The sequence below is a fragment of the Alosa alosa genome, chromosome 24 (assembly GCF_017589495.1).
Source record: "Alosa alosa isolate M-15738 ecotype Scorff River chromosome 24, AALO_Geno_1.1, whole genome shotgun sequence".
In the NCBI taxonomy this organism is placed as follows: domain Eukaryota; kingdom Metazoa; phylum Chordata; class Actinopteri; order Clupeiformes; family Clupeidae; genus Alosa; species Alosa alosa.
The window spans coordinates 12,071,123-12,083,518 of NC_063212.1; the positions used below are offsets into that span (position 1 = coordinate 12,071,123).

Genomic DNA, 12,396 nt, shown 5'->3' on the forward strand with positions numbered 1-12,396 from the left:
GTTCTTACCGGGGCTTTTACTGCCTGAAATATCCGATTTTGTTTACCACGCTCGGAGGTTAGTGCTGGCCTGGTGGGTTGCCTATTTACGCCATTTCAATGGCACATGAACGGTTAGACCGAGAATTCTCGTCATGAAATTAAAATTCCACTGGAGCTCCAAGCGGATTTGTACACGCAGCCTTACAACACTGTTTACAGCTCTTCGAGTCACGGTAAAATGTCATTTTTGGTACATCGCTAATTTAGATACACAATAGGGGGAGTTCCGATACATTTGCAAATATCGTATACCCATATTTAGCTGCAAAAAGGACATATCAAAGGTGCCATATCAAATATTGAAAATTTGACTATTTCATGGAAAATATATGTTCATTTTCAATTTGATACCAGCAACACGTTTCAAAAATAGATTTCACATTCAGTTTTTATTTGCATTTTACACAACGTCCCAACTTTTTCTGATTTGGGGTTGTACAAATCTACTGAAAACCCATCCTTCCCAATCATGTTGTGGAGGCCCAGGTGTAACCGGTCAGTCTGACTGTTGGCACTCCACCAGCTCCACCACTGGTGTGTTCTTCCTGTCCTGGCTTGCTTAGACACACCAGAGAGCTTTAGCTGATCACATTGGACCAGGTCAAACTGAATCACATCACTAAAATGGGCACAGGATAAACCCAGTGCCATGCTCACATTACATCCACTGTGATGTTCGCAGACCTTGGCTTTGCAAATCAAACCCCTTCCCTTCATAAATCGATTCAGATTCGCCTTCTATGTGAACAGACGTGTGGAGCGGAGCTGAATTGAATCCGGTTTAAAGGGATTGGGTCCTAAGTAGCTCACAGGGGCCTCTCCAGTGTGACATCATCCAGCTGTGACACTCGAGTCGTCAGCGTAGCCCACATCTATTTTGTTTCACATTAAAAGCCATCATCTGAACCCCTCTGGGGGGTCGCTGTGCCGTCTGCCTGCGATTCCCCTAATTAGCTGCCATTACGGCTCAGGCGCATCCGCGGTTTCCTTTTCCTTAATGCCCGTCATAGTGCTTCTAAGCCCAGCCTTGGTAAACAAACAAATAAGCACACACACAAGCAAACAAACACACACACACAAACACACGCCTATGCACTCATGGACACACACACACACACACACCTATGCACTCATGGACACACACACACACACACACACACACACACACACACAAACACACGCCAATGCATTTATGGACACAAACACACACACACACACACACATACACACAAACACACACACACACACACACACACACACACATAGAGACACACAGGCAGACATATGCACACATGTGTAAATACCTTATGTACATAGGAAATACACAAAGTGTTTGGACGATGTGAAGAAGTCGTTCAAAGAGGGTGTCATGAGAATACTTATGGCCTCAGATTTCTGTTGCTAATCTCACCAGGCTGCCATGACGACGTCCATGGCGGAAAGCGGGGCGCCGATTAGGCTTTTTCCCGTTGCGGCCGTTAAAAGCGCTCGCCCATCAAAGGAATGCGGCGAACACAAACCGATGGAGAAAACACCCTCCTCCCTCTTCGGCTAGGCAGACTTGACGTTCCACAAATAACTCCTAAAGATAAACTGTCAAATAAATAAATCACACATTTTTTCTAATGCAAGACAGCCACTTCTGGAGAGTGCCTTGTGAAAAAAAAAAATGGCTTTATGGGCTTGGCAGCTGAAATGCATTTAAACACTCACGCAGCAAAGCCTCAGCACCAGCCTCAGTGTGGATGATGAAACCGTCCTCCCTGGTTGCCAGGGCGCAGCCTTCACACCTCTCCCTGCAGACAGCAGAGGGTCTAGTGTGTTCTTTGTTTCTCAAGTGATGCAGCCTCCTAGCCCCGTTTTAGTGAGAGAATATTCCCCTTGGTGCTTTTTTTTAACCCGTTCTACACAACAAACTCTTAACTATGGTGTAGTAAGTGTATTCACGATTTTGGATCAAAACAGGGTTTTGTGATGCCTTAGTTCTTTGGGTTTCTAGTGTACTTTTTTTAAAATATCTTACACTATGCACAGCAAAAAAAAACACAACAAAGTGAACTAAATCAAGATGACCTTGACTGTAGATTATACCAAGCTCATGTCATGAAGAGACTAAATTAATGTGCATGTTTATAACCTGCCAATTTCTAATACATTCAAACCAATTATTATACAGTTCTTCACAATGCCAGAACGCTCCATTGACTTGAATGGGATTTCCCAACATTCTACAGTCAAATATGCACCATGGAATGACTGCTGAAATAATGACCGCTGTCAATAGCAACGGGTTTTGTGCTTCTGATTCACGTCTTTCATATCATTGTTTCAAAACTGTTTTGCCCTGTCGGAACTTATTTTCCTGATAATGACAGGCGTTCTATACATTATCCCTTATGTAATCAATACTGCTATGAACACTATGAAATTGATGTCACTTTAATAACAATATGAAATTGTAATGCTATCCCATCTACCACATTTACTTCTGCAATTAGCTGCACGTTTCTTTTAATGCATATGCTGTCGTTGGTGGCCAGAGAGAAGTAGAACCAGTAGGCCAGGGGGAAGCCGTGGCCTACTGGTTAGCATTCGACCTGTAACCGGAGGGTTGTCGGTTCGAATCCCGACCAGTAGGCACGGCTGAAGTGCCCTTGAACAAGGCACCTAACCCCTCACTGCTCCCCGAGTGCCGCTGTTGGTGCAGGCAGCTCACTGAGCCGGGATTAGTGTGTGCTTCACCTCACTGTGTGTACACTGTGTGCTGTGTCTGTTTCACTAATTCACGGATTGGGATAAATGCAGAGACCAAATTTCCCTCACGGGATCAAAAGAGTATATATACTTATACTATCCACAGTTTAGACGCTGCATGCTCGAGAACCTGTCAACATGGTGACCATTACTCATCTCTAGCCTCTGTCATTAGCATTAGCTCTCACGATTATACAGTGTGGAGATATTGTGTGGAAAACGTTTGGCCAAAATAACCCCCCGCCCCCTTCCCCCCACACACAAGCCGTGTGTGTGTGTGTGTGTGTGTGTGTGTGTGTGTGTGTGTGTGTGTGTGTATGTGTGTGTGTGTGTGTGTGTGTGTGTGAGCCTGAGCCAGAGAGTCTGCCCACTCCAACACTCCTGAGACTGGAGGAGCCTGGGTCGTGCCTCAGTATGTCTGTGAGTGACTCACCGTGTTCTCGCTTTATTTATGCACTCCCCGACACCTTACACACACACACACACACACACACACACACACACACACACACACACATCATCATACGCAAGCTAAATCTGTTAGAAGCAATACACACGACTGTAGCGAATGGGGTGTGTGGCATGTGAAGTGTGAGAGTCTAACTATGATGGGGCATTTTTTCCTTTTTGTGGGGGATGGGGGGCATAGGAAGGGATGCTGACACACTCATGGACATGTCACAACATGTTACGTCATGTTATGGGAGGGCAGTGTTTTTGTTTGTTCAAGGTGGCATGGAGGGAAAGGAATAGCTCCAGATATACTGTAGATGGTTCCCATGTTTTGTTAATGTTGTTTTGTAGTGGACCTTGCTCATATAACCCTCTGAGATGTAGTTCAAAGTCTGAGCAGAACTCTAAACAGATTCCTTGTAGTTTCTCTATGTTAAATTCTTCTCTTGCCTTCTCACAAACAGATCATTCCCATCCAACCACCCATCCATTCCCTTCTCCTAAATGGATCGAAACACATAGCTGTCCAAATGCTGCATCCCTCTCTGTCTTAGTTCAGCTGTGACCCACCCCCGTAGCTGTGTTTACTTCCTCTGCAGACCCATAGGAACATTAATGGCCGAAAAAAAGTCGATGGTGCAAAAGAACGGCAGAAAGGCAGATGAAAGGAACAGAGAAAGAGAGGGAAGGAGGGAGAGAGTGAGGGAATGAAATGAAAGAGGAGAGAGGCTGGTCCTCCCTGGTTTGGGATTGAATAAGACACAGCAGCCCGTTGCCCAATCGATGGAGAGCTTTTGCCGATGCAAGGCGGCCCCCGCATACATATCTTCAAGGCTATTGATTAGCGATTTGCAGAGAAGATTAAACATTATAGTCCCCCTCCCGGCCAATGCACAGTGCGATGTGTGTGTGTGTGTGTGTGTGTGTGTGTGTGTGTGTGTGTGTGTCGGGGAGAACACTGAGGGTGAAATTGATGGTCAAGGCTCCCGTGCACCTCCTTTCGCCTCGCTCTCCCTCACACTCTTTCCTTCCTCATCCTCCCTTCATGCTCCCCACTCAACTTCTATCTCTGTCACTCCTCCCTCACCACATATCCCCCTCTTCTTTCCGAGCTTGGAGGCTTCCCCCCCCCTGTCTCATCGTGACATCCTCTGTCCTCTGTCTGCCAGTGGCGAAAAGTTTTCCCTGTCCATCGCTCCCTCAGTCTGTCCATCCGTCATCTTTCCATCTCCAGCAGGCCCCTAAGGGGGCTGTAGTCTTGACTCAGACTGCAACTCTGTTTCACCCCCCCCCAGGGCTAAACTGAAAACCGGCCCGGGCAGGAAAAAGGGATCATGTGTCATGTGGGAAGCAGAGAAGAGCTTGGTCTCACTTCTCTCCCTTCTCTTTCTCTCTGTACCATTCTCTCTCTCTCTCTCTCTCTCCATCCGTGTGCCTGTTTCTATTTTGGTGTCATTCTTTTATTCATTCTGTTGCTCGCCTCTTTCACTCTCTCCCCGTCTTCTCATTCAACCCCCCTCTCTCTCTCTTCCCATTTTCTCTCTCTTTCCCTTCCTCTCTCCATCTCTCCCCATCTTCTCTATCTCTCTCTCTCTCTTGCTCTCCTCATCTTCTCTTTCTCTCTCTCTCCATATTCACACTCTATCTCTCCCAAGGCTTTGAACAGCTTTAATAGGCCACTAAATTGAAGTTTAACAAGGTCTGCTTTGCACAGGAGTGAAAATGTTACATTTTCACCTGATGTTACATTTTCACCTGTAATTGTCCGAAAATAGGATCCATTTAGCTTGTTCCCTTTGCACAAATCAATGCATACAGTACTCCTGATTGCTGAAGGCCAGTATGTCAGAAAAAAAATATATCAATAAAAGCACCCACACTATTTCATATTTATTGTTCAAAATTGTTGACAAATTGATTCATTAGTTCATTAAATTGATTTGGTGACATTCTGTAAACATACTTCCCTTTTTATTAGAAAGAAAAACACACTGTCCATAGCTTTGTTCTATGACCAGAATGCATCAAACTGGTCACATCTTCCCATACTCACTTCATACTGACCATATGTTTAATGTATAGTTCTTATATGTGTACTACAGTATACTGTATTTTCCCCAGGATAATCTAGTCACGTTTTGATTATTTCTCTTTTATGCGCGACTTCACCTGGTTTTCTCCAGGCGTTCTCTATGTATTGCGATAATGCCAGAACTTAATGAGAAAAACGTTCTGAAAGGAGCAATCATTCTTTCCACTTGGATTCCTCCCCCCACTTTCCCAGTCTACTCTAGGGTCCTCTCTTTGATGTAGATTAATAAAAGACCATTTGTAGGTCTGCGTGCGCGTGTGTTGTTTTAAACAGTGAGCTTGGCATTTGAGCGGTAGGCTACAGTAGGGATAGGCTTGGAGATGCTTTTAATGAGATGTGAAACTTACAAATGGCAGCTGAAGCAACAGCACCTGCTTTCTGCCTTTGAGGGCGCCAGACGTTATGGAAAATCCCTCACAGCGGGTGAGGTTTGAAGGGAGACCCATGGGAGGCTCAGGCAAGGAGTTGGGCCCATCTGAATGAACTCTGGACTCTAGAGGAAAAGCTCCCACATTTTTAGCGAATGCCCACCGGGCAATCCTCTACCTGAGCCTGGATTCACTGCTGCCAGCGATACCGGTGGTGACCGTGCACCATATGGACCGGTGTGTTCCTCCCCATTCGCCTTGTTTCAATATTATCATAAGGTTCAGTTTTCACACATAGCAAAATTAGTTAATATAATCTGGTACTAAATTAATATATTAATATATTAATAATAAAATAGAATATTGATTCTGAATGTTCAATCCCATTTTCCTCAAAAGAGTATTTAGACCTTGTTAATTCTTAGATAAATCTCAGTTACCGTTGGTCTAACAGTATGTCCTATACTTTAAGTGAAAAGGTAAATATCAGTATCAACATTTAATTTATTCTCAATTGCACCAATACACAGTGGAAGATGCAAAGCCCACCCTGTATTTCCACATGCATGTAGACACTTAAACACACTCACAATAGACACATGCTCTAAACCCTCCGCTGGATTTCAGTCAGTAATTGCACTGGGTCCCCGACTGCTGGTGCAGAGCCTGAAACATCTTCATCACTCGCCAAACACGGCATTGCGTTACAGTGCCTCCATCTATTACCATGACAGCAAATGGGACATCATGTGGTCGCTAATTAGCATGTCTTCTTTACCTTCTTCTCTCTGGAGACGAGGCAGAAAAAAAAAACTTCACAGGACGTTTTGTTTTTACGCCATTTCACTTCCCATTATACTGATCTGATGAACGTTGTCAGAGCGTGTGTTGTCAGAATGTTTTTTGGACCCCTCTGTGCTGCATACGTGGTTACAGTGGTTACAGAAAGGCCTTAAAAGCACACAGTCTCCCAAGGGTTTGATTATCACTTTTTAATTGCTGTTTTGTCAGCTGATTAAGAATCAACTTCTTCCCCGACTACTTTGAATATAATTGTCATGTGTAAAAAAAGGAGGAGAAAATGAAAGTTGATTAAACGTTTTTAATTAAAACAGAAAACAAAACCTAAATGCAGATTTTGTCATCCTAGCTGTGCACAACACCCACTATCTTAGAATTGAGGATGTATAATTTGCTAAAGATGATTTTATTTAAAGATAAGTACAGTACAGTGAAAAATGGATATCGTAGGACAATGGACGCGGAGATAAAAGTCACCTAACCTTCATAAAAAAAGTAGTTATCCAAGTGAAATGCATTTGATCAAAACTAATCCATCATGGGAAATATTTGGGAAGTTTTAGGAAACAGAGATAAGGGAAAACAAAGTATAAGGCAAACAAAGTATAGCTCTCATAAATCACAGTTTTACAATTTTACCTCTTTGTTTTACTTATTTTTGGAAGTCAGCTATGATGTTAACATCCAAGAAGACAATGACAAAGGTCAGTAGACAGTGCAGAAACACAGGCCAGGCATCGTGGGCATCCCCCCCAAACCTGTACTTTGTCTGTCTTTTTGTGAGTCCCTCCCCCGTCCATCTGTAATCGCAGCAATCAGGCGCCTGCGCTACTCCCCCCGTGAGTAGCAGTTAGCCTGAAAGCGGACGCCTGATTGCACTCGGCTCTGCTCCGCGTGGGCGAACAATGCCACTCCCGGTGCCCACCCTGGCCTCCTGCCAGCCTTCCGCAATCATAACCACCCCCACCCCCCACCCCCCTCCCAACACCACTAGCCAGAACGTGGGTCCCCGTCATCTCCCACTGTTTCCCGCGGCTTTTGCTTCCGATCGCTCCCACACAACTCTTATCTGTCCAACCAGTGGCGCTCACACGCTGCTACGCTGAAATATCGAACCAGATCTTTGACAAAAGCTATTCTGAAATGCGGTCGCTTAGCCACCGGATATTGATTGACACTGCAGTTCAAATGCTACACACCCCACTGGGCATCATGATGTGCATGCTGGCTGATGATCAGAGAGGCAGTGGCCAGGTTTAGGAAGTGTTTAGGGTTGGCCATTTTTATTTTATAATTAGCCTCTGACTCATTGGGCTGTTGAGGCACCGCCATGAGAGGACGTTTGGGACTCTCATAAATAAGCTTCGCTGTGCTTACATTCAATTCATTCTCCCAATATATCGATTTGCTGTTGTTTGCTTTATTAATTTCTAAGAAATGTATGAACAAACAAAGTCATGCCAGCTATATTGTGTCAACATCATATCTTCAGCAACCAGCCAGAAGATTTTTTCCCAACCAGAGTCTATCTGGCAGTGTAAGTGACCACCTTTAGCTCCACAACGCTTAAAGCAAATCAACCTCCAAGACAATAGATAGAACATCATAAACATAGCTATAGCAATGGACAAATGTATGGTTGTTACGTCCCTGAGCAATTGTGTGATCCTGCTGTCAGAACCTTGCCGTGCACAAAACTTACCCGCTGTCAGCTAGGTGTCCATTCTCTATTCTCAATTCTCGTTTGCCCTGATCTGTGTGAAATGTCTGACGGCGTGTCAATCATATCTGGGTTCAATAGCTATAAACAGAACCTGTCAGTCAAACTGATGTAGATAGTGGTACAGAATTTAAAATGGCTCAACAGAGGTGCAGCAATCAAAAACAGAAAAAGGATGATGTGATCTGGTTTGAACAGGGCAGGATTTAGAAGAGCTCAATGGGTGTGTGTGGTATGTGTGTGAGTCTGTGTGTGTGTGTGTCTCTCTCTGTGTGTGTGTGTGTGTGTGTGTGTGTGTGTGTGTGTGTGTGTGTGTTTGTGTGTGTGTCTGTTCCATCCATAGAACGCTACATCAGTATGCACACACACACGCACACACACACCACACACACACACACACACATGTACACATGTAATACATGCCCACCCACACACTTTATGGGTGTAGCCACAGACACACCTCCACACCAACACATCCGATTGCACACATACAGGTTTGCAGACACTTATTCTCTGCCTCTCTCTCTCACTCACACACACAAATGTTCATGCACATACACACACACACACACACACCATGTGCAGACGGAGTAGGAGCTTTCCCCCGCGGCATGTTTGCTGTTTGAATTATCCGCGTCGGTGACACTGATTTTGACAAATGTGCACGGGGACATCCCTGAGTAGAACCATCCCGGGGACCCAGAAACGTCCTATCACTCTCTATTACCCACCCCTTACCCACACCAAAATCTCTCTCTCTCACACACACACACACACACACACACACACACACACACACACACATGTATGCACGCAGACACACACAAACTCATAAATATACATACACACACACACACACACACACACACACATACATATATGCATGAATGCACACGCACACACAAACTTGTATACACACACACACACACACACACACATACACACACACACACACTCCCGTACAAACAGATGTTCATAAGCACACACACACACACACACACACACACACACACACACACACACACACACACACACACACACACACACACACACATGCTAATGAATATGAATAAACACAGACAAACATAAAGACTTAATGCCCCCATGGCCACACACACACACACTTACACACACACACACACACACAGACACACTATTACACACCAACCCGTGCCTTTCAACTCTAAGTGGGGATATTGCGGCTCCCAGCAGAGACAGGGAGAGAGAGGGAGGCAAGAGGATCCAGGCTCATTTGGACTAGACTGAAGACAGGGCTTCCAGACAAGGGAGAGAGAGAGGATAGAGAGAGAGAGAGAGAGAGAAGCAGATAGAAAATTAGAAAGGGAGTGGGACAGGTAGACTGAGACAGATGGTGATGGAGAGAGAGAGGCTGAGGGGAAGATAGAACGGGAGCGAAAAAGATAGATAGAGATGGAGAGAGAGGGAGGTAAAAAGAACATGAGGGACAGAAAGAGAGAGAGAAAAGTGTGAGAGAGAGACAGAGAGAGAGAAAGATCCACAGGAGATGTCTCCTCCTCACCCACTGCATCGGTCTTAGCTGACTGGCTTTGCTCATTTGGGCTCAGTGTAAAAAACAATGCACAGAGTACATACATACAGACCCATTACTCTTAATGACAATACTGCCTCACATTAAGCAAATGCTGCATATGGCTATTCTGTGCATTATTCTAAAGATACATTGCATTTCTATGCATTATTCTAAAGATACATGGCATTTTGAGGATAGTCTAATGAGAAACACTCCCACAGGAAAAATGAAGGTAAAATGAAACACAACCAATATGATTGTGAATGTATTCTGTCACACACACACACACACACACACACACACACACACACACACACACACACACACACACACACACATACACACACACACACACACACATACCCTCACACACCCACACACATACACACACACACACACACACACACACACACACACACACACACACACACACACACACACACACACACACACACACAAACAAACAAACAAATGCAGGTACACAAATGCTCACAAACACATCCAACTGGCTCTCTAATGATGTTCAGTGAAACCTGAGCACACCTTGAATAGAGCGGAGGTTTATGTGGCGAGGATGCAGATTTCTGTCTCTCCTTCTTTCTCTCTCCTTTCCTCCCTCCCGCTGTCTTTCTCTCCTTCTCTAACTCTATCTTTCTCTCCTCTCGCAGGGTGCGTCCCAGTCCCTCTCTCTCTCTCCTTCTTCCTCCTCCATGGGTGTCTTTTCAAGTGCTAATGTGGCACACCGAACAGACGGAATGTCTCACTTTACCAAATGATTACTTCAGTTAGAGAGACTCAGCAAATCGCTATAAGCGCACTTGAAATCATCTCACAAGTTATTTTTCTCTCTCTCTCTCTCTCAACGAAAGAAACGGACTGAATCTGTCTATCAAGTTGTAATCGCAGCTCTCGTTTTTTTTTTTTTTTTCTAGTCTGTTTGAGCCTGTCTTGTCTTGTCTTGACGAAAACAACAGCTAAAATGGAAAAACAAGCAGTGGGGGTAACAGATGACATGGCAAAACTTTGATCCCTTAGCGTTAGCGCTTGACAACTGGCAGAACGCTCCACGAGGTGTTGTGTCTGATCGGAGAGTGAGGGCTAAGAGGACATATTTAGGCCAGTGCCGTCAGTGTGAAAGGTTGTGATATCACACACAGGGAGGGTGAATGGACTGAGGTGTGTGGCTGAGCTGTTAGGTGTAAGGTGGCTTGTCACCTTCACCTTTGCCATGGCAGAATGCTCTGTAAGTCAGTAAGGCCTTTATCATTAGGACACTATGAGGAAATATGGTAAAATGAAAATGCCTTTTGCCAATCACTTTGGCTTGCTGTTACTTAGGAGATGTATTGGAGTTGTAACATTTATGCTTATGTCTGTTCTTTGTGTGTGTGTGTGTGTGTGTGTGTGTGTGTGTGTGTGTGTGTGTGTGTGCACGCAGGTGGTGGATCTGTATTGGGGAGTGGACCCTGAGGAGTGGGACAGCCCTGACCTGCAACGTCTACGGATGAAGCTTCTAGAAGACTGCCTGAAGACCTCGGCAGGGCCATGCTTTGTTGTGGGTATATATTTTGTCTTATTTTCTCTTTAGTTGCCTTGTTTTAACTCACACACACACACACACACACACACACACACACACACACACACACACACACACACACACACATTCACACATACATGGGCGTATATTTTCTGTAATTCCACACACACACACACACACACACACACACACACACACACACCCCTCTCTTACTCTGACAAATGCAAACAGAAATGTGCAATAAGGCTCGGATGCCAGACACAACAATTTGTGTATTAACATAATTTTGTGGTTAGTTAAAGCCCCTCTAATGGGATAAACAATGGCAGATGAACATGCGCTTGCCTAGGCACACCTGAATTATGGGTAATGTAGTCTGGCTGCGTATGAGGGGATTGATGTTGAGTGATTAAAATGGAAATGAGGCGTCGCTGAGAGCGAATGGGATTATAATTGGAGTCAGAGGGCAGAGTGGTGGGAGGCGGTAGACAACAGAGAACTGATGGAGAGAAAACTCCCCACTCTCTCTCTTTCTCTCTTTCTCTCTCTCTCTCCTTTTCCTCTCATTCTCAATTTCTGCCTCTTGGCCTTTTCGTTGGTGTTGGACTGCGCTGCTCTCTCCATTGTTTGCCATCTCGGGGCTGGTCCCCTTGGTCTTTTTTGATTGTACAATCTTTCTGTTCCTACCTGTTCGATATTTATTCCTCAACATGTCTCAAACCCCTCTGTTATTTTGCTGAAGATAGGGAGATATTTCTATATAGAGCAGCTGTGAACAAAGCAAACATACATACACGTGTATTCGTACACATGCACATGCACACTCATACACACACACACACTCACACACAAACTCACGCATATACTGTACATGCACACACACACATGCACACATAACACGACACACGCACACAGCACATACCTCTGCACACACAAACCAATGGACAGTTAGTAGCAGTAGTACCTTTCCCACTTAATATATACCTAGCTGTAGGGTTCGATTGAGGTTTACTTTGAGCTCGGGGGAGGAATTGAAAACACACACACACACACACACACACACACACACAGACAC

General features: G+C 44.8%; 1 protein-coding gene across 4 annotated transcripts in view; it reads left to right on the top strand.

Annotated features, from left to right (window-relative positions):
• LOC125289711 (NACHT and WD repeat domain-containing protein 2) overlaps nucleotides 1-12,396 on the top strand; it is a 56,889-nt gene that overhangs the window by 16,121 nt on the left and 28,372 nt on the right. For all 4 annotated transcript variants that reach the window (XM_048236683.1, XM_048236682.1, XM_048236681.1 and 1 more), the window contains exon 4: nucleotides 11,220-11,336. In XM_048236683.1, the coding sequence (XP_048092640.1) occupies nucleotides 11,220-11,336 (117 nt within the window). The remainder of the gene's footprint in view (nucleotides 1-11,219; nucleotides 11,337-12,396) is intronic.